The sequence below is a fragment of the Oncorhynchus gorbuscha genome, linkage group LG13 (genome assembly GCF_021184085.1).
Source record: "Oncorhynchus gorbuscha isolate QuinsamMale2020 ecotype Even-year linkage group LG13, OgorEven_v1.0, whole genome shotgun sequence".
NCBI lineage: Eukaryota > Metazoa > Chordata > Actinopteri > Salmoniformes > Salmonidae > Oncorhynchus > Oncorhynchus gorbuscha.
The window spans coordinates 92614484-92642204 of record NC_060185.1 but is presented as its reverse complement, the minus strand read 5'-3'; the positions used below and the strand labels follow the sequence as shown (position 1 = coordinate 92642204).

The 27721-nt window shown below is 43.2% G+C and overlaps 2 protein-coding genes across 5 annotated transcripts in view; one reads left to right on the top strand and one right to left on the bottom strand.

The window, feature by feature from the left end:
* LOC123993719 (proton-coupled amino acid transporter 1-like) overlaps positions 1-2989 on the top strand; it is a 35798-nt gene extending 32809 nt beyond the window's left edge. For all 4 annotated transcript variants that reach the window (XM_046296137.1, XM_046296136.1, XM_046296138.1 and 1 more), the window contains one exon: positions 259-2989. In XM_046296137.1, coding sequence (XP_046152093.1) covers positions 259-533 — 275 coding nt within the window. In that variant the 3' untranslated portion in view covers positions 534-2989. The remainder of the gene's footprint in view (positions 1-258) is intronic.
* Positions 2990-6859: 3870 nt separating this feature from the next.
* The window catches only part of LOC123993718 (protocadherin Fat 2-like), an 81071-nt gene continuing 60209 nt past the window's right edge, over positions 6860-27721 (bottom strand). The window contains exons 18-29 of the mRNA XM_046296135.1: positions 26306-26517; positions 25684-25821; positions 25352-25495; positions 21108-21305; positions 20086-20926; positions 19302-19357; positions 19161-19262; positions 10939-11437; positions 10224-10377; positions 9476-9575; positions 8878-9325; positions 6860-8304 (exon numbers count right to left, since the gene is read on the bottom strand). Coding sequence (XP_046152091.1) covers positions 7784-8304; positions 8878-9325; positions 9476-9575; positions 10224-10377; positions 10939-11437; positions 19161-19262; positions 19302-19357; positions 20086-20926; positions 21108-21305; positions 25352-25495; positions 25684-25821; positions 26306-26517 — 3413 coding nt within the window. The 3' untranslated portion in view covers positions 6860-7783. The remainder of the gene's footprint in view (positions 8305-8877; positions 9326-9475; positions 9576-10223; positions 10378-10938; positions 11438-19160; positions 19263-19301; positions 19358-20085; positions 20927-21107; positions 21306-25351; positions 25496-25683; positions 25822-26305; positions 26518-27721) is intronic.

Sequence of the window (27721 nt, the reverse complement as noted above, 5' to 3'; positions counted from 1 at the left end):
CAAGAATCTTGCTAGGACTGTCTGGGAGTGGTTTAAAGAGGGAGGGGAAAACTAAAAAATGAGCTGTTATTGGCAGAGAGATTTGGAACTCTTTCTCATTCGTCTAACTAATTCACTGAATGGTGATGTCACCATGGAAGCTCAAAACTCCATCCAACCAAAACGGACTGAAATTCCAGGTGGTCTTTTTCAAGCAGCTTTTACACTAAAAGGGGCATTATCATTTTCACAGACTATTATTCCAACCTCTCTCCCCAGGTGTCCTGGCCATATTGATCCCCCAGCTGGACCTGGTCATCTCTTTAGTGGGGTCCATCAGCAGCAGTTTCCTGGCTCTCATCTTCCCTCCACTCCTCCAGATCCTCACCTACCACAACGAAGGTCTGTCTCCCTGGGTCATCGTCAAGAACACCCTGATCTCTGTCATCGGCTTCATCGGCTTCATCACCGGCACCTATATATCCATCACAGAGATCATCAAACGCAACGGCAGACATGACAATCTGGATGTGACCTTCTTCCAGGTCCAGTGAGAGATCTAGTGAGGAAGAGGAGGATATCTTGACAGTGGTTGGTCTGGCAAACAGTGGAGGCTGGTGGGTGGAGAAATCTGAGGACAGGTTCGTTCTAGAATGGATGCTACCTTCCTCCGATTTAAGGTGACACCAGCCTCCACTGCTGTCAAACAATCAAACCCAGAAGTCCTCACCCTGGCTACAGCCATGTTTTGTTTTTCTCACTTGCTCCATTGTCCATTGATTACACATTTATTGATATTGTGAGTCTGCTTACTGTTGTGGTTATTGGTCGCTGTGGAACAATTATTTAATGGAATATAAGTGTTAAATCAACTATCATCTACAGTAGCTGTATAGCCAAGTAGAGAACTTGTTCTTCTGACACGAGCGTCATTCTCTCTGTGCCTCATGAGCTTCGATGTTTTTAAATTCTTAATTTTATTACATACTTTTTATATTTTAAACTCTGCTATGCCGCAAGCTCACCTTCTATATTACATGTTTTATTATTTTATGTTGAATAATTTAACCAAATCATTGAATATTGAGCAATCATATTCTCGTTTTATTACTACTGTTAAAACATCCTGGGAGTGGTTAAAGGTGTTTTTAAGTGATCAAATTAATTATTATAAACTGGTTACTAATACATGTTTTGTCATAGCCGTGGTATACGGTCTGATATACCACGGCTTTCAACCAATCAGCATTCGGAGCTCGAACCACCCGAGTTAATAATATCATTTAAATAACAGTTAAGTGCCATTTTGAATGATATCTTCATTCTACAGACCTTACAAAGAGGAAGATGTATGTTTTGAACCACAGCGTGACTAGACTATTTCCAATAGAAGTGGTAAATGACTGACCGCGTTTAATAAGACGATCAGAACACAACAACCTGTAGTGTGTTGATCACCATCGTCATTACTGCTGTACCATGTTGCTATGACGATGACCATTGAATACCGTTTACTGATTGACTACATTTTAGAGACAAGATTTAATAGTTGAAAGTTCACTTTTTTTGGTCTTTTTTTAAAGGTAAAGCTTCATTTACATTTTTAAGGCAAGCTGACGAGATCACCTACTGTAATACTGATGAAGGGACTGTAAAGAGAAAATACAAAACAATGTGTGTTATTGTAGAGCTAATACCATTTTGTTATTTCTCAGTTGATGTTATTTATGTTGGCATTTTAATGTCTTACATTTGTCTCAGGTTGGGCACTGGATTTATTCATGTTACTAATCTTCCAGTTATTACAACGGCTATTTCATTTGTTTTATAACTTGTCTCGCTTGTACCAACAGTTTGTGTTTTTAGACTGAGTGGGCCCAGATTAGACTGGGTTGGACTGAGTGGGCCCAGATTAGACTGGGTTGGACTGAGTGGGCCCAGATTAGACTGGGTTGGACTGAGTGGGCCCAGATTAGACTGGGTTGGACTGAGTGGGCCCAGATTAGACTGGGTTGGACTGAGTGGGCCCAGATTAGACTGGGTTGGACTGAGGTGGGCCCAGTTTAGACTGGGTTGGACTGAGGTGGGCCCAGTTTAGACTGGGTTGGACTGAGGTGGGCCCAGTTTAGACTGGGTTGGACTGAGGTGGGCCCAGTTTAGACTGGGTTGGACTGAGGTGGGCCCAGTTTAGACTGGGTTGGACTGAGGTGGGCCCAGTTTAGACTGGGTTGGATATCATGGTGATGTCACATGGCATTGGGAGAACTTAACTGATAGTCGGTCTCTTCGACTAGCCTTGAATAATGGCAGGTTGGAACTATTGTTGAGTTTGCACTTTATTGTTGCTGAAATATAGTATTCTGAATTTCCCGTGAGAGAATACTGCTGAACATTTTATACGGGGTATTTTTTCGTGATCTTGAACGTGTAAAAATAAAATGTTTTTATTTCATTACAGTCTAAATGGGGAAAAAGTTCACAATTCTGGAAATGATACTAGCTTTGAATAATGGCAGGTTTGAACTATTGTTGAGTTTGCACTTTATTTTAAATAAATTATAGTATTCATGAACATGTCATTTTTATTTTTTAATCATTTTATTTCATTTCAACCTAAATGGAAATTATACGTAAGCATTTTTGTTGCTTGTTGTGGTGTTGACGGGAATTCTGATGTTTACATCCCCTTAAATTGTACTCATCATATAGGTTACATCCCAAATTGCAGCCTATTCCCTTCATAGTGCACTACTGTTGAGCAGTCCTATTGGCCCTTGTCAAATGTAGCGCACTATAATAGGGAATTGGGTGGCATTTGGGATGTAGGCAGTGTCCTTCACTAGTCTGATGTCTCTGGACATTAGCTACAAGGGGATGACTTGGAGGTTACCCATCATAGAACTGAAAGATCCTCTCCGGTACTTGTTAGCCAGTAGTTCTGGACAAAAGTAGGCCCCTGAAAGTGGTGTACTACGGCGTATGTCCCACCACATCATAGCTCTCGCTCCCTCACTCTACTGTGTGTCCCACCACATCATAGCTCTCGCTCCCTCACTCTACTGTGTGTGTCTTGATAGTTGTCACTCAAATGGCGAGGTCCTGAAACTCTTAATTGCTACGGGGGCTGGGTAAATGTAGGGAAAATGGCGCTGCATAGGTTCCAGAAAACATCCGCTTTCAAGCTAGGGATTTTATTTTGAATAGAGAGAACAGTAATTCTGCTCATAGATGATACATGTATGAACTACACATTGACACATCCAGCCCAAAGCGGGAGTAAAAAAAAAAAAGAGTACTATTTGCCAAAGTATGTCAGTAGTTGGGGCGGCAGGTAGCCTAGTGGTTAGAGTGTTGGGCCAGTAACCAACAGGTAGCCTAGTGGTTAGTGTTGGGCCAGTAACCAACAGGTAGCCTAGTGGTTAGAGTGTTGGGCCAGTAACCAACAGGTAGCCTAGTGGTTAGAGTGTTGGGCCAGTAACCAACAGGTAGCTTAGTGGTTAGAGTGTTGGGCCAGTAACCAACAGGGAGCCTAGTGGTTAGAGTGTTTGGCCAGTAACCAACAGGTAGCCTAGTGGTTAGAGTGTTGGGCCAGTAACCAACAGGTAGCCTAGTGGTTAGAGTGTTGGGCCAGTAACCAACAGGTAGCCTAGTGGTTAGAGTGTTGGGCCAGTAACCAACAGGGAGCCTAGTGGTTAGAGTGTTGGGCCAGTAACCAACAGGTAGCCTAGTGGTTAGAGTGTTGGGCCAGTAACCAACAGGGAGCCTAGTGGTTAGAGTGTTGGGCCAGTAACCAACAGGTAGCCTAGTGGTTAGTGTTGGGCCAGTAACCAACAGGTAGCCTAGTGGTTAGAGTGTTGGGCCAGTAACCAACAGGGAGCCTAGTGGTGAGAGCGTTGGGCCAGTAACCAAAAGGTTGCTGGATTGAATCCCCGAGCTGACAAGGTATAAATCTGTCATTCTGCCCCTAAACAGGCAGTTAACCAACTGTTCCCCGGTGGCCGTCATTGTAATTAAGAATTTGTTCTTAACTGACTTGCCTAGTTAAATAAAGGTACATGTTTATTATCTTCTTTTTTTAATGTCTTTTAATGGAAATAAATATTTGCATATCATGAATCCCTCAACTATCATCACAGCTTGTCTTGGGGTTTTTACAGATGTATGTTAAGCCAGAGTAATGTTGTACATTTTGAGTCACTGAATGTACTGTAATTTCAGCAAAAATAAAAACGAATGCGTATATAATAAAAGATGAGCATATTTCCTCACTATCTGAAATGCTCTCACTATTTGAAATGCTCTCCGCTATCTGAAATGCTCTCCGCTATCTGAAATGCTCTCCGCTATCTGAAATGCTCTCCGCTATCTGAAATGCTCTCCCTATCTGAAATGCTCTCCCTATCTGAAATGCTCTCCGCTATCTGAAATGCTCTCCCTATCTGAAATGCTCTCCGCTATCTGAAATGCTCTCCCTATCTGAAATGCTCTCCGCTTAAGTTGTTTGGACTTCCTTGTATGCTTTCTGTTTAATTGTCCTGTTTTTACTGAGCTGTTGAGTGCCATGGAGAGAGTGGTTTGGGGTGACGTCTTTAACTTCTCTATAGGAGCTACACACGGCTTCCCACCAGGCTTCCCCAACTGGTGGCCCGCAGGTGGTTTTATTTGGACAGTAGAGATGCCTCTCGCTGTTATCACTATGGGCAGACTGGACATTAGAGATACCCCTCGCTGTAATCACTATGGACAGACTGGACAGTAGAGATACCTCTCGCTGTAATCACTATGGACAGACTGGACAGTAGAGATACCTCTCACTGTAATCACTATGGACAGACCTGACAGTAGAGATATCTCTCGCTGTAATCACTATGGACAGACTGGACAGTAGGTATACCTCTCACTATAATCACTATGGACAGACCTGACAGTAGGTAATTGGGATTTATCACACGTGTGTATGAGATAAAGAGGGCCGTTGGTTATTTAGTTCTGCATGTGCAACCTAGACTCAGGGGTAGACGTAACATAGTAAATGTCAATCCTAGACACTCCCATTTTTTAAAACTAGGCAAGTCAGTTAAGAACAAATTCTTATTTACAATGACGGCCTCGGAACAGTGGGTTAACTGACTTGTTCAGTGGCAGAACGACAGATTTGTACCATTTTAGCTCAGGGATTCGTTCTAGCAACCTTTCTGTTACTGGCCCAATGCTCTAACCACTGGGCTGCCGCCCTGATTTAGTATGATATGTTATGTTTCCTATGGTATGTATTCCTTTGTGGATGCCCATCTATTTCGTATGATATGTTACTAATTACAATTTGTTCGATATGTTATGAATTTGCTTAACATATATGTTATGAATTCCAATTTGTTGTAGCCAACATTAGCTAGGTGGCTAATGTTAGCTAGGCTAAGGGTTAGGGTTAGGAGTTAGGTTAAAGGGTTAAGGGAATGGTTAGCTAGCATGCTAAGTAGTAATTAGTTGCAAAGTGGATAATTAGCTTCCATGCTCAAGTTGTCCGTGATAAGATTCAAACACGAAACCTTTGGGTTGCTAGACGTTTACATTATATACGCCCACCCCTTTCCAACCACCCTACTTTCATTTTATACCTTAAGTAACCTTCTGATTTTATATAACCATACCAAATGTAACTTTTCATACTCATTTGGTTGTTACTTTATGTTACGTCTCGTTCTTGAAACCAGGCTGGTATGAGTTGTTTGATTTCTGTAATGCATAATGAACATACCATCTGTAAACAGGCTACGCAGCGTGTTTCAGTCTGCAGTAGACAGAAGGTGAAATGGAGTGATGTCTTGATTCTGAATGACCTAGCCTTAATCATGGGGGACACCCTTGTCTATGCATGCTCACTAAGGAAATCCTACAGCCCTTAGATAGGAAATGAATACTCTTCATCAGAATGGCATAAGAGCATTCATCTGATCTGGTTGGTGCAACTGACCAGGCTGGTGATGAGATGGATCTTCTACTGCTTCAGTTGTAGCTGACTCACAACTCATTCACTCCCCGGGTAGTGCACATCTCTCTCTCTCTCTCTCAATAATCTTTGTTCATCTTTCTCTCTCTGACCCTTTTCTCATGATGTACATCCATTAGCTTAGTAGCCAGGATCCATAGACATGTCTGATGAGAAGTATTAACTTACGAACCCCCTACCCCGTCCCGTCCCTTGTACAGAACATGTGACATTACCATGGAGCTGTTACTCTGAGTATGCTTAATGTTGGAAAAATATCTGGTCTTCACAAAGAGAAATTGTTTTATAAAATGAGACGTGTAAAGGGCAAGGGAGTTTAATTCTACCAATGTGATCAAATTGTGTCCTTGTGGTCACCGCTGGTATTGCATGTATATGTTATAGCCGTTATAGCTGTTATAGACGTCAATCCAGCAGACTCAGTGCATTACACATACAAGTATTACAATAAATACTGACAACATATATTTTGTTAATAATATAAGATCATATTTTATTCATGGCGTCTTTCCAGTGCTGAAAACAAATTGGCAATACGACTTAAAATCTCTCACAGAGAAACAACTTCAAAACATGGGGTTCATACACCTCACATTGATACAAAAATAAAACACACAAAAACACATTCATGTGAACTCATTGGACTAGCACATGCATACACAGCACGTATGAAAAACATTGGGGCATCACGATAACTTTGAATTCAGTAATTTTCCCATAATTCCCTGGTTTTCCAGATTAGATACCACATTGACGTGTTCGGACTCAAAATACTTATTACAAAAGAATACCACCAACCTGGGGGGGTCAAAGTACTTATTATAAAAGAATACCACCAACCTGGTGGGGGGCATCAAAGTACTTATTACAAAAGAATACCACCAACCTGGGGGGGGGTCAAAGTACTTATTACAAAAGAATACCACCAACCTGGGGGGGGGGGGGTCAAAGTACTTATTACAAAAGGGGGGGGTACTTCCACACTGCACTATTTACACAATTGGCCATATCAGTGATAAAAGTTATATTGAATAGACAATCTGTTTTATGACAAACACACGTCATATTTATGTATATTTAGGATCCATTTATTCATTTAAATATGGATTTCTTCTTACTGTTAGGATCCAGTCCCCTTCATTATTTTGTCACTTGTGTCTACGTCTCAAATCGTACCCTATTCCCTATTGTAGTGCCTTCCTTTTGACCAGGGCCTATAGGGAACAGGGTGCCATTTCAGACACAATCCATATGACTACATACATACTGTACTGAATGGTGAGGTCATACATATTACTGTATGCAACATCTTTTTGGTTATATGGTTATTATTGTACGAAATGTAGCTATTTTCTGCACGACATGTAGACATTCATTCTTGATAGGAATTGGGTTTTATACAAAGCCAGTCTCTCTCCCTCAGAGAGGGGTCTAGATGAGTGAGCGTTTGATATTGCTGCAGAGTTTAGTACAACGCATCTTTGTTTGCGAGACCTTGTTGTGATAGTTTCAGATAAACATCCCGTAATACTGTTTAACCCTGAGGAAGAACATGTGAGGGACTCTTTCATTTACTCTACCGAATGTCAAGTCCACTTAGAATCACATTCTATGGAGACATTCTAAGAATTGACTGGAGAGAATGTAATTAATTCACGTAATGGAATGTTCAAGACTCAAATCTTTCATAGAACGTTGCAGTTTCTCCCTTAAAGAGGCCTCTGTTAGAGAGCACTGTATCTGCAACTCCCACTTAGTTCCACTGGGTTCTAGACTAGAACACTCTAAAACATTCTAGAACATGACCTCCTCACAGCTTCCGTAGTCGCTCCCCACCATGTCAGACCCGTTGTAGCAGCGAGAGTTCCGTCCTGTATGCCCAGTCTGTTGTGTTGCAGGGGGAGGAGGAGGAGAGTTACACTCAGCGTAGGACGGCATGGCAACGCTGAGGCGCATGCTGAGGCGCCGGTAGCCTGACGACACATTGTCCACGCTTTGTGCATGTTGCGTCGGATAGTAACTCATGGCAGTGTACTCGTTGGGGCACTGAGAGCTGGGTAAGGGAAGACCGTCAGGCCCCAGGAAGTCATCCAGGTTCTGGTTACTATAACAGGGGGGTAAGGGAGCGCGGCGGTCAGAGCGCTCCAGGGGAAACGGGAATCCGCTGTAGCGAGAGTTTCTACGTGAGTCTATTGATGTGGTCACAGAGCGGTAGGTGTCCTCCACAATGTCGAACTGGGGAAACTCCTGGACCTGAGGGTACTCTTGGACCGCAGGGTTGGGTCGACCGTAGTAGTCAGGATCAGCAGGGTAGACTAAACGGCAGGGAGAAGAGAATAATACATTATCATTACCCATAGTCCTTCAGTAAAAAAACACCTTTGTTTTCAGATGATTTTCACACCAATGTTAAAAGTGTCCTTTTTGTTATAAAAGTCCTTAAACTCGTTATACAGTAGGTAAGGTATTCTAACCACTGAGTGATGGAAAAACCTATTCAAATTCAACACCTTAGTAACTTATCCTCTGCAGGAAATGCCTGCCTGACCAAACTATTGCTCAACGCCACATGTTCTGTATGTATCAAAACTGATAGTGGATGACATTCATGTATGGATGAGTAACCGCCATTGTTTTGATCTAAAGGACAACGTGAGAAGGAGTATAATATGAATAATGCTTTTTATGTCCTCCACATCTCCAGATCATTCACCTTCAGACACTTGTCCTTTTGGGGGTCTCATCTGTCAAGTCAATTAAATGCTGTCCCTTATTTATTTGGATAAAGTGAAGACTGGCACGGCATGTCGGGTAAGCTACTACCACAGTCATCAATAAATTAAAAACTCATACAGCTATCATCTACTCTAATTATTAATTGAACTCACCTTCATAGTCCTGATCCCAGTGGTGTTTCCTGATGGACTCATTGTCGGAGATGGATGAAGGTGTAGGAGGGAGGTTGGGGGCCACACTACACACCACGGGCCCCTGTGGCTTCTGCTTCCCAGCCCTTAGGCTTACCTGGGACCCCAGCCCCAGGTCCATCTGGCTGCGAGGCTTCAGAGATCTGAAGGGACTGTTATCCAGGTCGTTACCAGAACCTATCAGCGTGCTCATCTCTATTGGGCTGACCTCTGGAGTGTTGGCCATCATGGATTTGGCCAGACTGGGTTGGAAGTAACCGTTGGATTCCTGAACACAGAGAGGCTTCTTCTTCTTCTTCTGTTGGACATAGCGTTTGCGGACACAGATAAAAACACAGACCAGGAAGAGAACCCCTGTCAGGCTGGCGCAGATCTCCACGATCTCGATGTAGCCCAGCCCGGCAGACAGCTGTATTGATGAGAAGATGGGGACACCTTGTGGTTAGATTTAGTCAGGGCCGGACCACTGGTCGAGGGCAACTTCACCCTACTTCACCTACTAAAATCAGATATGTTACACAGAGCATTATGGGTACTGTAGTTTAGCTTGGTACAATACCTGGGGCAGAGCGTTGCAGTGGATGGAGCCCCCAGAGAAGGTACAGTCATAACCTCCTTGACACGGGTTGGGAGAGCATCTGTCGATTAGGCTCTGACACCTAAAGAAGAAGAATACTTTGTCCATTATCTTGCAGAGAACAAAAATGAGGCATTTTGCTTTTAATTCCTTTTCCAAGGAAGGAAAGAGGACAAACAACAGAATTAGGCTTAATCATCCCCCGAGCCAATGAAACTAGGGGAGCATTCCATGGGTAACATTTTCCATGACTAACCAAAAAGAATCAGAACAACTGTACTACTTGGTAGGAGAAAGGTCTTAAAGAGGAGAGAAATGTGAACACTATTTGGCATTTAATAAAATGTGCTATTAGAAGCGTAATAGTGTATGGCCTTGTTGTCCTAGACATGTGAACACTATTTGGCATTTAATAAAATGTCGTATTAGAAGTGTAATAATGTATGGCCTTGTTGTCCTAGACATGTGGACACTATTTGGCATTTAATAAAATGTCGTATTAGAAGCGTAATAGTGTGTGGGCCTTGTTGTCCTAGACATGTGGACACTATTTCGCATTTAATAAAATGTCGTATTAGAAGTGTAATAGTGTATGGCCTTGTTGTCCTAGACATGTGAACACTAATTCCATTGTAAATGAAGAGCAAAGTGTGGGGGGGGGGAAACTAACATTGTGTTTATACCAAGGCTGCAGGGATGGGAGGGATAGCTATGTGAGAGAGAGATATACCTGTTTCCAGCCATATTGAGTTGGCAGTTGCAGATGTAACCTTGACTCTTTGGCACACACACCCCACCGTGGGCACAGGGCTGGGAGGCACAGGGGTTGCTGTCCAGCTCACAGCGAGAGCCATGGAAGGACTCTGGACAGCTGCAGTGGAAGCCTGGAGGGGAAACCAACATACAAACAGGAAGAGAGATCAGCCTATTGAATATGGCCAAAGTTCTAGAACACCATGAGAGTTCTCTTACTCCCTCAGGAACATCAGAGGGATTCTAAGGAAGAATAGGATAACAACTATTTCAAAAGGTGGAATACAGGGTAGACAGTTTGGTTCCATCCAGTTGCCGTGAGGTCTGGTTATTCAGTTTGCACCTCACTACTCTGGTTTCAACTTCCTTGTAGAACAATTATGATTCTATTTTATAAACTAGATGACTCCTCCAATCTGTTCAAACACTAGTTTGTTCAACAATCTATTTTCATAGTGGTGATTGAATGTCCACCCTCACAGATGGACTAATCAGATGTTGTTGAAGGGATACTAGACAATATGCCGTAAGTATAGTTCCATCTCAGAACTAATATCCATAAACAACAGGGAAGTTTTCTCTAAACCTGTAGGCTTTGTTGTGGGTAGAGGCGTACAGTATGCTATTTGTGTTGTTTGTAGAGGTTGACACTATTGGGGAGTGATACAGTATGCCAAGGTTAAGAAACTGACCTCCATTTGATTCCTCCTCACAGATTCCTCCATTCAGACAGGGGTTACTGTCACAGCTGTTCATCCTGACCTGGTTGACACAGCAATGGTAGACCCCAAACACCCTCCTCCTCCCAGGCCCATTCCACTCCTTATCCTCCTCTGTCCTGATAGGCTCTCCATTCAGCTCCATACCCTCCAGGCAGCCCACCAAGCCATGTGTCTGGGCCCTGGCCTGGGTCTCTGTAGCGGTGGTGGTGGTGGTGGTGGGAGAAGAACCAGGACCAGGGGAGCCAGCGAGGATCAGAGTCCCATGGGGCTGCATCAGATGGCAGGGTTCAGAGAGGACAACCTGGGCTGAGTAAACGTGGTCCAGGGTGAGTCTGAGGATGGTGCTGTTGACCTCCAGAAGGACGTGGTGCCACCGCCCGTCTGACACCACTGGGGCTGTGTGGATACGCAGGGAACCCGGGAGCATGTTGCCACAGAGGTACATGAACCTCAACTCTCCACCTATCAGCTGTAGAAGACAACAGAAGAGAACACATAAGCACAAATGTACAGAACACTGCTCATCCTAACACTGTAGACACACCCAAGACACTATATACTTTACGTGAACATCAACTTTACTTTACATGAATCTTTAAAAAAGGTTGTTCTTGATCTGTTCTTGTCTATTAATGTTCTGTATTATGTCATGTTTCATGTTCTGTGTGGAACCCCAGGAAGAGTAGCTACTGCTTTTTCAACAGCTAATGAAGATCATTATGAAATGGAAAATACCAAACTTCCTGTCCATCAGCTGTGGAAGATTGTCGAACTCTGCTTATATACACACTGATACAACTGTCCATCAGCTGTGGAAGAATGACGAACTCTGCTTATATATATATATATTTTAAAAACATTTTACTAGGCAAGTCAGTTAAGAACAAATTCTTATTTTCAATGACGGCCTAGGAACAGTGGGTTAACTGCCTGTTCAGGGGCAGAACGACAGATTTGTACCTTTTCAGCTCGGGGATTCGAACTTGCAACCTTTCGGTTACTAGTCCAACGCTCTAACCACTAGGCTACCCACTGATACAACTGTCAGCTGTGGAAGATAATATAACAGTGTTCACTTTTGGTAAACATTTATTCATCATCGTGGTCCTTCTGTAGCTCAGTTGGTAGAGCATGGCGCTTGTAACGCCAGGGTAGTGGGTTCGATCCCCGGGACCACCCATACGTAGAATGTATGCACACATGACTGTAAGTCGCTTTGGATAAAAGCGTCTGCTAAATGGCATATATTATCAGAGTCGCCACCAGTCTGAAGTAGAAACAGTGGAAGAGAACAACACATCAATCAAATCAAATTTGATTGGTCACATACAAATGGTTAGCAGATGTTATTGGTCACATACAAATGGTTAGCAGATGTTATTGGTCACATACACCTGGTTAGCAGATGTTATTGGTCACATACAAATGGTTAGCAGATGTTATTGGTCACATACAAATGGTTAGCAGATGTTATTGGTCACATACACCTGGTTAGCAGATGTTATTGGTCACATACAAATGGTTAGCAGATGTTATTGGTCACATACACCTGGTTAGCAGATGTTATTGGTCACATACAAATGGTTAGCAGATGTTATTGGTCACATACAAATGGTTAGCAGATGTTATTGGTCACATACACCTGGTTAGCAGATGTTATTGGTCACATACACATGGTTAGCAGATGTTATTGGTCACATACAAATGGTTAGCAGATGTTATTGGTCACATACAAATGGTTAGCAGATGTTATTGGTCACATACACATGGTTAGCAGATGTTATTGGTCACATACAAATGGTTAGCAGATGTTATTGGTCACATACACATGGTTAGCAGATGTTATTGGTCACATACAAATGGTTAGCAGATGTTATTGGTCACATACACATGGTTAGCAGATGTTATTGGTCACATACAAATGGTTAGCAGATGTTATTGGTCACATACACATGGTTAGCAGATGTTATTGGTCACATACAAATGGTTAGCAGATGTTGATGCAAGTGTAGCAAAATGCTTGTGCTTCTAGTTCTGACCATGTAGTAATATCTAATAAGTAATATAACCTAACAATTTCACAACAACTACGTTATACACACAAGTGTAAAGGAATTAATAAGAATATGTACATATAAATATATGGATGAGCGATGGCCGTGCGGCATAGGCAAGATGCAGTACATGGTGTAGAATACAGTATATACATATGAGATGAGTAATGTAGGGTATGTAAACATTATATAAAGTGGCATTGCTTAAAGTGACTAGTGATACATTTATTACATCCAATTTTTAAATTGTAGTTTGATACATTTGTCAGATCATTAGTATAAACTGGAAATATTAGAGGTCCAAGACTATCCCTGTTGAACACCACATTTGATTTGAGCGGTTGCTTTATTTATTGGCCTATAGTTTATGAAGACAGGCAGCTTGTTAGGTCATTTCAAACATCAAGACCATCCACGGCATCATCCAAACCAACATTATCACCATCTCAGCTGTTCCAACATGACATTATCACCATCTCATCTGTTCCAACATGACATTATCACCATCTCAGCTGTTCCAACATGACATTATCACCATCTCAGCTGTTCCAACATGACATTATCACCATCTCAGCTGTTCCAACATGACATTATCACCATCTCAGCTGTTCCAACATGACATTATCACCATCTCAGCTGTTCCAACATGACATTATCACCATCTCAGCTGTTCCAACCTGACATTATCACCATCTCAGCTGTTCCAACCTGACATTATCACCATCTTAGCTCTTACAACATGACATTTCCGGGTTGTAAGTTGTACAGTTCCGGTTGCATGCATTGTCAAAATGTTTTGGTCATTATATAACATTATCTCCAACAGTTCCGGTTGCATGCATTGTCAAAATGTTTTGGTCATTATATAACATTATCTCCAACAGTTCCGGTTGCATGCATTGTCAAAATGTTTTGGTCATTATATAACATTATCTCCAACAGTTCTGGTTGCATGCATTGTCAAAATGTTTTGGTCATTATATAACATTATCTCCAACAGTTCCGGTTGCATGCATTGTCAAAATGTTTTGGTCATTATATAACATCACATTAAGGTGGGGAAGATCAATGTACAATGTTAAGGAACAATAACAAGTCTATTTTGCTCCAGAGAAGTAGCTCAACGTTCCCTCGTTGGCACAGATGCTAGCCTAGCTTCTAACTAACTTTAGCTAGCTATCGAACTAGCCAGGTTTCCTTAGCAACTTGTACAAAGCCCACAGCCCTTGAGACTAGTACCACAGATTGTCTCTGGAGTGTGACTGTTTGAATCCCTGCTGTTTGTTGCTGTTTGCATCTGGCCTGCGACCTGCCCTGCCTGGAGCAACAGCAAAGCCTACGTTGCTACCATAACAAAGACCAAAGCCGGTGGGAGTACCGTTGAGGACAGTGGTGTCTCTTTAACACAGATGAAGGATCTTTCAAACTAACAAAAAGAGTTCTACAAACAGTTGTTACAACAACAAGAAAATAGCTTCAAGTGTTTTGTCCAAATACTGGTGGAGTCACCTAATAAAAGAATGGACGGTCTGACCAGAGAGGTCCAGGACCTGAAGAACAGTTTGCAGTTCTCCCAGGGTCAACTCGATGAGGTTAAACAGGAGAAGAGCAAGATGAGAACAAGCTGTAAGTCAATGAGAGAGGACATCAGTTCTGTAAGATGTCTCTTTCCAGAACCGCTAAGAATTTGAGAGGAATGTACATCTTAGTTAAAGAGGACTATCCTGAAGCTGTGTGCCAGAAGAGGAAAGAACTGATCCCAGGAATGAAACGTCCTCTACTTGTTGAAGTGGATTGTACGGTTGTAGTGTCAAACACCGTCAAATGTCACACCCCGCTGATGCTGCTACAGTATTGACTGACTCACCACGCTAACTTAACCCTGTACCAACCAGGCCTGTCCGGAGTCAAATACATAAGCTCTGTCAGTTATACTGTACATGTATTTGAGAAGTGCTTGATTTAGTTCAGAGTTAGCTTTGCTTTTGTGACTTTTCCATTGGTTCAGTTGTAGGCCTACCAGGTTAAAAAAATCACAGCAAAGTATTTGAAAGTCATTTCACGTATGTATTCCACCCAACTCTGGTACCAAACCAAAGCCACACAGGACAGATCATAATGTTAAATATACCTCTCACTCTCTGATCTAAGAATGTGTGCTTAACTGACTTGCTTAGTTAAATAATATATATATATATATATATCTTTAAATAAACACACAAGTTTGTTTTAAACGATACAAGTGGAGCAAATTAAACTACTTGTTTACCATGATGTAAATCTACACGGCATGAAAGTTAAACATTGCACCTGCCGTTAGTGAAAAAATGTATTCAGCTGATGCTTCGGTATGGAGCGAACGTGGGAATAAAAGGATCCACTTCCCTCTGTTTTGTTTTTGGTGAGAGGAGCTACGATACTTCAGACTGCCTGACATACAGATGCTACCAGACGGACCTGACGTGAATCAACTCCAGTCAGGGAAAATCTAATTACTGTGTTCAGTGTGTATACCACTTACGTCCCAAATGGAACCCTATTCCCTATTTAGGGCACTACTTTTTTACCAGGGCCCTATGGGGTAGTGCACTACTTTTTACCATGTCCCTATGGGGTAGTGCACTACCTTTTACCAGGGCCCTATGGGGTAGTGCACTACCTTTTACCAGGGCCCTATGGGGTAGTGAATTACTTTTTACCAGGTCCCTATGGGGTAGTGCACTACTTTTTACCAGGGCCCTATGGGGTAGTGCATTACTTTTTACCAGGTCCCTATGGGGTAGTGCATTACTTTTTACCAGGGCCCTATGGGGTAGTGCACTACTTTTTACTAGGGCCCTATGGGGTAGTGCACTACCTTTTACCAGGGCCCTATGGGGTAGTGCACTAATTTTTACCAGGGCCCTATGGGGTAGTGCACTACTGTTGACCGGAGCTCTATGGGCCCTGGAGGTGGGCTAGCTCCCCTAATGGGGTAGTGCACTACTAGCTCCCCTAATGGGGTAGTGCAATACTAGCTCCCCCTTCTCCTTCTAATCTAGTTGTTAATCCCACCACAGTGTCCGACTTCAAATAGGCTTTACAGCAAAAGCACCACAAACGATTGTTAGGTCAGAGCCAAGCCACAGAAAAACACAGCCATTTTTCCAGCCAAAGAGAGGAGTCACAAAAATCAGAAATAGAGATGTCAATTAATCACTAACCTTTGATGATCTTCATAGATGACACTCATAGGACGTCATGTTACACAATACATGTATGTTTTGTTTGATAAAGTTCATATTTATATAAAAAAATCTCAGTATACATTGGTTCAGTAGATCCAAAAATATCCGGTGATTTTGCAGAGCTACATCAATTTACAGAAATACTCATTATAAATGTTGATGAAAATACAAGTGTTATGCATGGAACTTTAGATACACTTCTCCTTAAGGCAACTGATGTCAGATTTCAAAAAAGCTTTACGGAAAAAGTAAACCATGCAATAACCTGAGTACGGCGCTCAGACAAACAAATACATATATCCGCCATGTTGGAGTCAACAGAAGTCAGAAATAACATTATAAATATTAACTTACCTTTGATGATCTTCATCAGAATGCAGTCCCAGGAATCCCAGAATAATTCCAAAATAAATGTTTGATTTGTTCGATAATGTCCATCATTTATGTCCAAATAGCTACTTTTGTTAGCGCGTTTGGTAAACAAGTTTGGTAAACAAGCAGACGAAATGTCAAAAAGTTCTGTTACAGTCCATAGAAACATATCAAACGATGTATGGAATCAATCTTTAGGATGTTTTTAACACAAGTCTTCAATAATATTCCAACTTGAGAATTCCTTTGTCTTCAGAAAAGCAAAGGAACGGGAGATACGTCTCATGTGAAATGCACGTGACCAGTGCGTGACTACTGGCAGACCTCTGACTCATTCCCCTCTCATTCAGCTCCCATTCATTGCAGAAGCCTCAAACAAGTTTCTAAAGACGGTTGACATCTCATGGAAGCCTTAGGAAGTGCAACATGACCAATATCCCACTGTAACTTCAATAGGGGCTGAGTTGAAAATCGACCAACCTCAGATTTCCCACTTCCTGGTTGGATTTTTTTCTCAGGTTTTTGCCTGCCATATGAGTTCTGTTATACTCACAGTGGTTTTAACCGACAAGTCACCTTTTCCTCTTTCTCCACAGGCTTGTCACGGGCACTTTTGTTCAAATGGGCTAAATCATTTCCACTTCAAAAAGTAATTTAGTGTAAAAAATGAGAGGAATACATGAAAAACCTTTAGCCGGTGATCGGTGAGTAGGTCCAAAACTGAATTTCCATTCCAGAAGTTTCTAAAGGATGGATGTGACCGCTTCTCCCATTTTTATTTTGGGTCAAAATATTGATGAGATTTTGGAATTGATAAGATTTTGTTGCGGTGAAGCCTAACTCTCAAGGGAAACACATCAATTGTGTAATATTTTCTGACAAAGCCTCTGTGAAGTAAAGGGGGAGGAAAGAAACTGAAAAAAGTAAACTCTTGGATAACCATGTTTTCAATTCCATTTGAAGCAATTTTCTTACAACAAAAGGAACTAATGTGTCAGGAATGTAAAACCCAGAGGTAAGGCCTAAGAATGGAAAAAGTGAATACTACTTTTGATGTTTCAAATGTGAACAAATTGAATATTAAATCTATTACATTTTTATTCAATGTCACACAAATGGAGAGAAATCCACTGGGAGATGTGTTGCATGAGTGCATTTCCAGTTCAGGTCAAGAAGTTTCATCTGAGCACTGAGGACTCTTTATCCATTTCATCAAAATATACAATAATTGAATATTCCCTTTAAACATTATGCGGTAAACCTACGTCAGCACTAAGCCAACTCTAATTCAACATTCCAAACCCCAGCAACAATTATCCTACGTACCAGATCTGTTTTTAGGATGTCTTGCCAACTCTTAAACCAAGGATCAGCCCCTTCAAAAAATGTTTTGCCTAAAATGACATACCTAAATCTAACTGCCTGCAGCTCAGGCCCTGAAGCAAGGATATGCATTTTCTTGATATCATTTTAAAGGAAACACTTTATGGAAATTTGAAATGAATGAATGTAGGAGAATATAATACATTAGATTTGGTAAAAGATAATACAAAGAAAAAATCATGTGGTTTTTTTTGTATTTGTTTTGCACCATAATTTTGAAATGTAAGAGAATGGCCATAGTGTATTAGTCCAGCCCAGGCATACATTTAGATTTTGGCCACTAGATGGCAGCAGTGTATGTGCAAAGTTTTAGACTGATCCAATGAACCATTATGGTTCAACATTTTGTATCGAGGCAGCTCAAATGTGCCTAATTGCTTTATTAATACATACAAGTTCATAACTGTGTACTCTCCTCAAACAATAGCATGGTATTCTTTCACTGTAATAGCTAATGTAAATTGCAGTTAGATTAACAAGAATTTAAGCTTTCTGCCAATATCAGATATGTCTATGTCCTGGGAAATGCTCTTGATACTTACAACCTCATGCTAATCGCATTAGCCTATGTTAGCTCAACCGTCAGCCCCCCCCCCCCCCCCCAGTCTTGAACTAAATTTAAATTCCAGAAGTGTCTGAAGGAAGTGATGGCCCTTTTTTTTCAACTCAGAGTATTGAGTTTGTCAAGGCAGCACACAGATCTGGGACCAGGCTATGAAAAACTGATGGAAACGGGGACATGACGATCGAGACAGTCCTCACCACAACATGGTTGGATCAGTTAAAAAGTCCCATTGATCAACTGACAAAGACAAGGCCAGCAGAGAGGGAATAATATGATAAGACATCAGTATGATTGAGCCAGGAATCCACACTGAAATGTTCACTTCCGTATTAACACAGCCCTCTGATATGCAATCAGGTATTTATAATGTCTGCTACAGTACAGGAGGGACTGCCAAGGAAAAGGAATATGTTGCTTTTATGATCTCTGATAATAATGTAGTGCAATACATGATACCGTAAAACACTGATGTAAAATGGGCTGTAAATCAAATTGAACTGATTGAATGAGCTATGAGATACTGCAAAAGCAAATAACGACGTGTGTTTTTTCATCTCTGATAATAATGAATGCATGTGAGCTTTACAATACCTTCAAGCTCCCCCAGTTGGTTGCATTGGTATTCATGACAACGCCTTGTTGCTGGAAGGTCTTGATGCGCAGAGAGAGACGGAAGTTCTGATTCTCCTCCTCCTCCTCCTCCTCCTCCTCCTCCTCCTCCTCCTCCTCCGCCTCAGTCTGATACAGGTATTTCAGGTAGCCAGTCCCGTCAAAACTCAGAGCAGACTCTGAAGTTGGAAAAACGGTGCAAATGTTAAATGCACTTTGTATGATTTCCTCAAAAACATGTCTAATTAACATGTGGTGACTAATATTTAAAAACACTAATTTTGGATGACTATCTGTCCGTCAAAGGAATAGTCAGGAAGGAATAGTTAGGAATAGTCACTCAAATGTGTTCTCGTAATGAAATCTGCTTGATCAAACAGACTTTCACGTGAGAATCTTTCAAAGTTCATACAAATAACGTATTTTGTTTCAGGCTCAGATCTTCCACGTCGCTTTCCTAGAGATAGTTTTTTTAGTTTTTTTTTTTAGGCTTTGGGTTTAGCCAAAACAGTCTAACTATAGAGGTGATAACCTCAACGGAATACCTCCACTAAATATGTCTGCCAGGGGGACAACAGTAACTAAGAAGACCCACAACAAGCAGATAATCACTAGCACTATCCTGGAGGCCCCTAGCTCCCAGCTGCACCCAGCTAATCCCCATTTGAATATGAAGGGGGGTGACTTCAGGCTCCTACTGTGATCATAGAGAAGGTAGGAGACTATTTGACTGATAGGGTTCAATCCCAGGTCTACTGTGTGCTCAAAGTAAGTGTTAGCCAAGTAATCCAAAGCCTAGGTATTGACTTAGTGAGCTAATTCTGCAATTCTTCACGTCTCAGGCACATCTCATACAAGCTTGATAAGTAACCTTGTCTAGCTACCAAACCACCTCAGTTACACCTACCGTTGCAGGGGCAGACACTCTCCCAGGTGTGTTGTGGGGTGATGAAGCCGGCCCTGGCTGTGGCGTAGTGGCTCAGCCTCTCCCCTCTCATCTGGACTGAGTTCCTGCATCCTCTAGGAGGGCATTCTGTCCCTAGACACCCATTATGATGCACCTTGAGAACACTCAGTCCCAACGAGTCTTCTATGTCAGCGATGATCCCTGCCAGCCGGTTGGTTGGTAACGGTTCTACATTTCCACCATGCGGCCTCCATAGCAGCAGAACCTCCAGGACCAGGGAGTTGGGTTGCTGCTGTAGGCTCACCAGGTGGAGGTCTTGCCTGGTTATACCCAGGGCCGTGCTGAGGCTCCTCTGGAGGCCTCTCCAGTGGTCCCCCAGGAACTCCTCCGGGGAAAGCCCAGCCAGCTGCAGAGTGAGCCCAGTGTCCAGGGCCTGTTGTGTGGGTTTCCATATATGGACCTTCACCCCGGCCCACACGCTGAACTTCCCATCGGAGACGCTGACATTGAGGGCGTAGAGACCAGGTTTCAGATCTTCATCGGCCCAGATCTTCCCATCCACCAAATCCACAGAGAACCTGAAGAGGCCTCCAGAGGTGCCTGAGCTCAGCCCTGGGTCTCCCCCACCTGGAGACTCCGAAATCAGCTTGTAGTTTAGGATGTCGTGCAGGTCCTGGTCGGAGGCATGGAGCTTGCCTATGACTCGGTTGGAGAAGGTGTCTCCTGTGGTGGTAATGAAGACTTCCAGGGGCATCACAGAAGGAGGGTACTTGCTCTGCTCAGTGACGTTGATCTTCACCACGCAGATGGAGGAGAGAGGAGGGTGTCCGCTGTCTGTCACCTGAGGTAAGGGCATGAATAGAAACACACATGATCAAATCTGCTAGTACTATGTAGGTATACATTTATACTCTACATCCCAAATAACCAGTGGACATGTATAGATGTCAGACAAACAGATTATAACCAGGTAAATATGTTTTATCTGCAGGGATCCGTTTTATTACAGGAAGAATCGTCACCTGTATTTTCAGTAGGTGCTGTGGCTTGATCTTCTTCTTCAGAGGGGCAGAGATGGACAACAGACCTCCCTGGTCTACGTGGAAGCGGCGGTCCTCGTTCCCAGACGCGATGTGGAAAGTGAAGGGAGGTCCATTGTGAGGGGTGTCTCTGTCTGTGACCACCAGCTGGAGGATGCTGCTACCGATGGCCTCGCCCTCCTGACAAGGAACATACGGTACCATCGTTAGTTATGTCGTCATGCTATCATACAAACTAGGTCAAGCCTTCCATGTCACCTCGTTCCACAAGGGCCTAAAACAAGACAGACCCTAATGATTTTACTACATTGCAAAAGCGTGCTGATCGTGATCTTATCTTGAAAAATGTCAAAAGTTTCCAATGAGTGCCGGAAGTTTCCACCTGGAATGAATGCTACAGTGCTTGACTGAGTGCTGGTATGAGCTCGTCTACACCTGTTGTCTTCGGCACATGAAAGCAGATGAGCTCTCATCAATGTGTTACAATTTGGCAGAACAAGCACAGGTTTCAGATAGCCTCGCCTTCTAGGTTGCCTAGTGGTTAGAGCGTTGGGCTAGTAACCAAAAGTATTGCTGGATCGAATCCCCGAGCTGACAAGGTAAAAAATCAGTCGTTCTGCCCCTGAGCAAGGCACTTAACCCACTGTGCGCTGAAGACGTGGATGTTGATTATGGCAGCCCCCCGCAGCTCTCTGATTCAGAGGGGATGGGTTAAATGCAGAAGACACATTTCGGTGGAATGCATTCAGTTAATGCAACTGACTAGGTCTCCCCCTTTCTCCTCAGGTCATTCCATTTCAGCTGGACTGCTGGAACAGGTCACTGAAACAGAGTGCCCTGTTGGCAAAGATAGGTAGGTGGCTTGTTAATTCAATATGGCATTGTCCAGATGGATGGATGTACATTTGCATCTCACACTGTTGCAGTCTCTGGGATGAGATGTTCCCACGGAAGTCCTGGGGTCACTGAAGACAGTAAATGTGAATTCATTTGTCGTATTTGAATTGTTTCAAGAGTTTATAAACAGCTATGAATTTGGATGTGTTTCATTGTACTGTAAATGCTATGGATTTATTATTACAGAGAAATTGTGTTATTCTGTTGGTCGGACGGCAGACAGTTCAAAGAGGAGAAACACAGGGAAGGGCTGCTATTATTTAAATTGAGATGATTAGATTAGAATCTGGATGTGTTGTTCCTGCCTATTGTTTTTACTGGCAAAGTGCTACGAAATGTTCATTCTGGTTGGGGGTGACTTCCTGCTTGAATTTGGTTAAAAGGACAGTGATTTTGCTCAGATTTTGAGAACGTGTTAGCAGGGTCCTGTGTGTATCAGACAGGTGTAACCACGTTGAGTCTTATTTAGTGGAGAGCTATTTACTCAGTGTATTCTGTAATGTGTCATGTGTTTCATGCCATTGTTTGAGTGTTTCATCCTTTCCTAATGAATAAATCCTATTAGTTTATTTGGGTAAATTGCATTCCTCGTTTCACAGAGTAAGTCTTTGAATGACTATAGGTTCATAATTTAGCATGTCTATTGGTAGTTGTTATATACACTATACACACACACCATATGTCTTGGTTCCACCTTGACATCCCTGATCTACTTCCCTCAATATCTTAATGCTAGAACCTTGGTCACCAGGGTTAGCTATTTGTTTCTCAATTCAAATGTTATCTGTCACATGTGCCGAATAAAACAGGTGTACACTTTTCCGTGAAATGCTTAGTTACGAGCCCTTTAACCAACAATGCAGAGTTAAACAGTAAGAACAATCGAGTCCCTTAATATTTGGTACAAGATAGATCCATGTTCATTATAGCCACACTACTAAGTGGTGATGGAAGAAAGGCCTTGACTAGAGTCTCTAGATCCACAGAGCCTGTTGCGTTTAGTCACATAGTAATGGAGTCAGATTGATGAATGTAGTTTATTATATTCATCAATTTTCATTATATTTGAATTATATTTTATTATACATGTTTACAAGCCATCACAAGACCAATAAACTGCTCTCCCTTTACGGGTTGAATGGCCCTGAGAAGTTCAGGAGTAGGGTTGAATGGTCCTGAGAAGGTCAGGAGTAGGGTTGAATGGTCCTGAGAAGGTCAGGTGTAAGGTTGAATGGTCCTGAGAAGGTCAGGTGAAAGGTTGAATGGTCCTGAGAAGGTCAGGTGAAAGGTTGAATGGTCCTGAGAAGGTCAGGAGTAGGGTTGAATGGTCCTGAGAAGGTCAGGTGTAAGGTTGAATGGTCCTGAGAAGGTCAGGTGTAAGGTTGAATGGTCCTGAGAAGGTCAGGAGTAGGGTTGAATGGTCCTGAGAAGGTCAGGAGTAGGGTTGAATGGTCCTGAGAAGGTCAGGTGTAAGGTTGAATGGTCCTGAGAAGGTCAGGAGTAGGGTTGAATGGTCCTGAGAAGGTCAGGTGTAAGGTTGAATGGTCCTGAGAAGGTCAGGTGAAAGGTTGAATGGTCCTGAGAAGGTCAGGAGTAGGGTTGAATGGTCCTGAGAAGGTCAGGTGTAAGGTTGAATGGTCCTGAGAAGGTCAGGAGTAGGGTTGAATGGTCCTGAGAAGGTCAGGAGTAGGGTTGAATGGTCCTGAGAAGGTCAGGCGTAGGGTTGAATGGTCCTGAGAAGTTCAGGAGTAGGGTTGAATGGCCCTTAGAAGGTCAGGCGTAGGGTTGAATGGCCCTTAGAAGGTCAGGAGTAGGGTTGAATGGTCCTGAGAAGGTCAGATGTAAGGTTGAATGGTCCTGAGAAGGTCAGGAGTAGGGTTGAATGGTCCTGAGAAGGTCAGGAGTAGGGTTGAATGGCCCTTAGAAGGTCAGGCGTAGGGTTGAATGGCGGGGACCCAGTTACCAAGATTTACCGGGATTTACTGCCCAAAATCACTCCCTTTTCCCAGTGATAAATATCTGAAATGGAACTGTTCTCTGCGGCCTCTGCATGATGAATCAACGCTCAGGGTGGGGACAGACAGCTCATCTCAGGGTGGGGACAGACAGCTCATCTCAGGGTGGGGACAGACAGCTCATCTCAGGGTGGGGACAGACAGCCCATCTCAGGGTGGGGACAGACAGCCCATCTCAGGGTGGGGACAGACAGCCCATCTCAGGGTGGGGACAGACAGCCCATCTCAGGGTGGGGACAGACAGCCCATCTCAGGGTGGGGACAGACAGCCCATCTCTGGGTGGGGACAGACAGCCCATCTCTGGGTGGGGACAGACAGCCCATCTCTGGGTGGGGACAGACAGCCCATCTCTGGGTGGGGACAGACAGCCCATCTCTGGGTGGGGACAGACAGCCCATCTCAGGGTGGGGACAGACAGCCCATCTCAGGGTGGGGACAGGCAGCCCATCTCAGGGTGGGGACATGCAGCCCATCTCACGGTGGGGACAGGCAGCCCATCTCAGGGTGGGGACAGACAGCCCATCTTTTCTAGTCTAGCTTTTCCTGCACAGCTAAGGAGCGTATTTTTTAAAGAGAGGCCAGCGGATCTAGAACAGGATTATCTTTTTTGGATGCAATTTGAATGGAGTTGGAGCGAGAAAGACAGAGAACTGTATTGTAGCTGCTCATTATTTAGTCTAGTAAATAAAACCTTGAATTCATTATTTGTGGCATTGAGTTCATTGGGTTCTTGAGGTTCCAGAACTTGACGAGGTTCCAGAACTTGACGAGGTTCCAGAACTTGACGACGTTCCAGAACTTGACGACGTTCCCGAACTTGACGACGTTCCCGAACTTGACGACGTTCCCGAACTTGACGACGTTCCCAAACTTGATGACGTTCCCGAAATTGACGACGTTCCCGAACTTGATGACGTTCCCGAACTTGATGACGTTCCCGAACTTGATGACGTTCCAGAACTTAAACATATTAAATTGACTGTTGATTAAGACTGTTGTTGATATAGAATTAATGGTGCAACAGTTCACGTTAACTCCCGATAGAGTTCATTCAAGGGTCTGTCTATGTTAAAACCTTTAGTGGTGCCCCTATTAGATTCATTTGGATAGGATAATTTATTCATTGCATAATTAATTATCTTGAATATGATTAAATTAGCCAAAAGTCACAGCACACGCCTGATTGGTTCTTCAGCTCTCGATCATTCCACTCCTGGAGTGTAGAGGCAGCTGAGGATAGCCAGCTGTCAGGATGCTGATCGTGTAGAGGGTTTGTAGAGTGTTTGTTAGTGTGTAAGGGCCTGTGTTGGTACCTGAAGGACCAGGTTGTGTTTCATCTGGGAGAAGACAGGTGGGTTGTCGTTGACATCGGACACGGTCAAGGTCACTTGGACCGCGGTAGACAGAGGAGGGTCTCCCTCATCGGCTGCTTGGACCGTCAGAGAGTAGTGAGTGATCTGGGACAGGGAGAGAGACCAGTTAGATACAGGATGTCACGGTTCTACTATTTTCTTGACTTTCTCTTAGCTCCTTAGCAAGGGGCTTCAACACTGCATCTCAAGGGAACCCTGTTCTGAGCAGTTTTTTCAACTTTATTCCAGGTGATTCCTTCCCCATATAAAATCCCAAACTAAACCCCCCTCACCTCCTCTCTGTCCAGCGTAGCCCTGACTATGACCTCTCCACTGCGAGGGTCGATGCTGAACTGTCCATGAGGGTCTCCACTGGAGATGGAATACTGGATAAGGTTGTTCAACGGCCCATCCAGGTCGATGGCTGTCACCTTGGAGTGGGGGAGGGGGGGTGAAGGGGGGAAGGGGGAGAAGCATGAGAAGCGGGAGAGAGAAGAGAGAAGAGATAAGGGGGTGAGAAGAGGAAAAAGATAAGAGGAAAGAGATAAGAGGAAAGAGATAAGAGGGAAGAGATAAGAGGGAAGAGATAAGAGGGAAGAGATAAGAGGGAAGAGATAAGAGGGAAGAGATAAGAGGGAAGAGATAAGAGTGAGTTGAGAGGAGAAAGAGAAGAGGAAACAGTAAGCCTCATTGAACTGAGCTGCTTGGAAGAATATCAGTCTGATCATTATTAGCTCAACTAAACTGCCATGTTCTCTAAGTACATAGATGTGTGTCTGTCCAAATGCCAAATTCAAAACAACTTGATTAGTCCCCTCAGGGAAATGACTTGTCATTGAACACATTGAATGGTGTATTACAGTAACTGGTTTCTAAAGTGACAGTTGACAGTTGACAGTTGAGAGTGAAAACTACCTGCATCACCACATCACCAGGCGACAGGTCCTCTGAGACGTCAGCACTGTAGTCTCCCTGTCCGAACACGGGCGTGTTGTCATTGACATCCGTGATGTTGATAATCACCATGGTGATGTCGCTCAGAGTCGACTTGCCTCTCGTCCCCTCCAATGACAGGTAGTATTCACGACAACGCTCAAAGTCTAAAGAGCCATTCACAGCCAGAACACCTGAAAAACACACAACACAAACTCTATTCATTTAACTGACAGCTGTGTTTTAACTTAGTCTTGTTCACACTAACACAGTCCTGGGTTGGCAGATGTGGGTTTTGAGTATATGTTCTCAGCCTTCATTAAAAAATAGGAAAAATTACAGCATTTTCCAAAGATGACCACAGTAACAACATATTAAATTCCATCTTGCGGTGCTCTTTTATTAAAAACAAAACACAGATAAGTTTTTGTCAGCGCTATCTGATTGTCTTTGTTCTGTTTCCCCAAAAACATAAATGCAGTCAAACAGGTGTTGGGTTCTACCTGTTAATAGTACCAGGATGTAGAGAAATGGGGATTGTAAAATATACATCCGTTCCAGCCCAATTTAACTACAGTACCAGGAGGTAGAGATAAGGACATGTCTTGAGTAGATTGGAGTTGTCCCTTCTATCCTGTTCCTAGGAAAGCTTTGCCTCAACATCAGAAATGTATGTTATTGGTTAAGTTTAAAGGATGTCCATAGCAGGAAGGTGTTTGCTGTAATATTGGGTATGGATTGTGATTTTAAATATTCTACATTTGGCTTGTCTCACGTTATCTGAACACCCCTTACTGTAGCTATGGTTAGAAAAGCCACAGAGTGCAGCAGCACAGTACATTTATGCAAATAAGAATTTGATTTCTTAACTGACTTGCCTAGTTAAATAAAAGTTAAATAAATCTATTGGTGTTCTGTACCCTGGTGGAAACCTCTCACAGCTCTTGTATTCAGCCGACAGGCTGATGTGAAAACGACCGATACCAAACAGACTTGAAAACAAACACCAGAGAGTTTTCTGCCGTTAATAATTGTAATTTCATTGTTGTCTCTGTCAAACTCCCTCCTACCCACCCCCCCCTCTCTCTCTCTCTTCTTCTCTCACTCTTTATCTCTCTTTCTCGCACCCCCTCTCTCTGTCTCTTCTTCTCTCACTTTTTCTCTCTCTCATACTCCCTCCCACCCCCTCTCGCTCTCTCACTCTCTCACTATCTCTCTCTTTCTCTCACCCCCTCTCTCTCTGTCTCCCCCTCTCCTTCTCGTCCCCCTCTCTTTCTCTTTCACTCTCTGTGTCTCTGCCTCCCCCTCTCCTTCTCGTCCCCCTCTCTTTCTCTCACCCCCCTCTCTCTGTCTCCCCCTCTCCTTCTCATCCCCCTCTCTTTCTCTTTCACTCTCTGT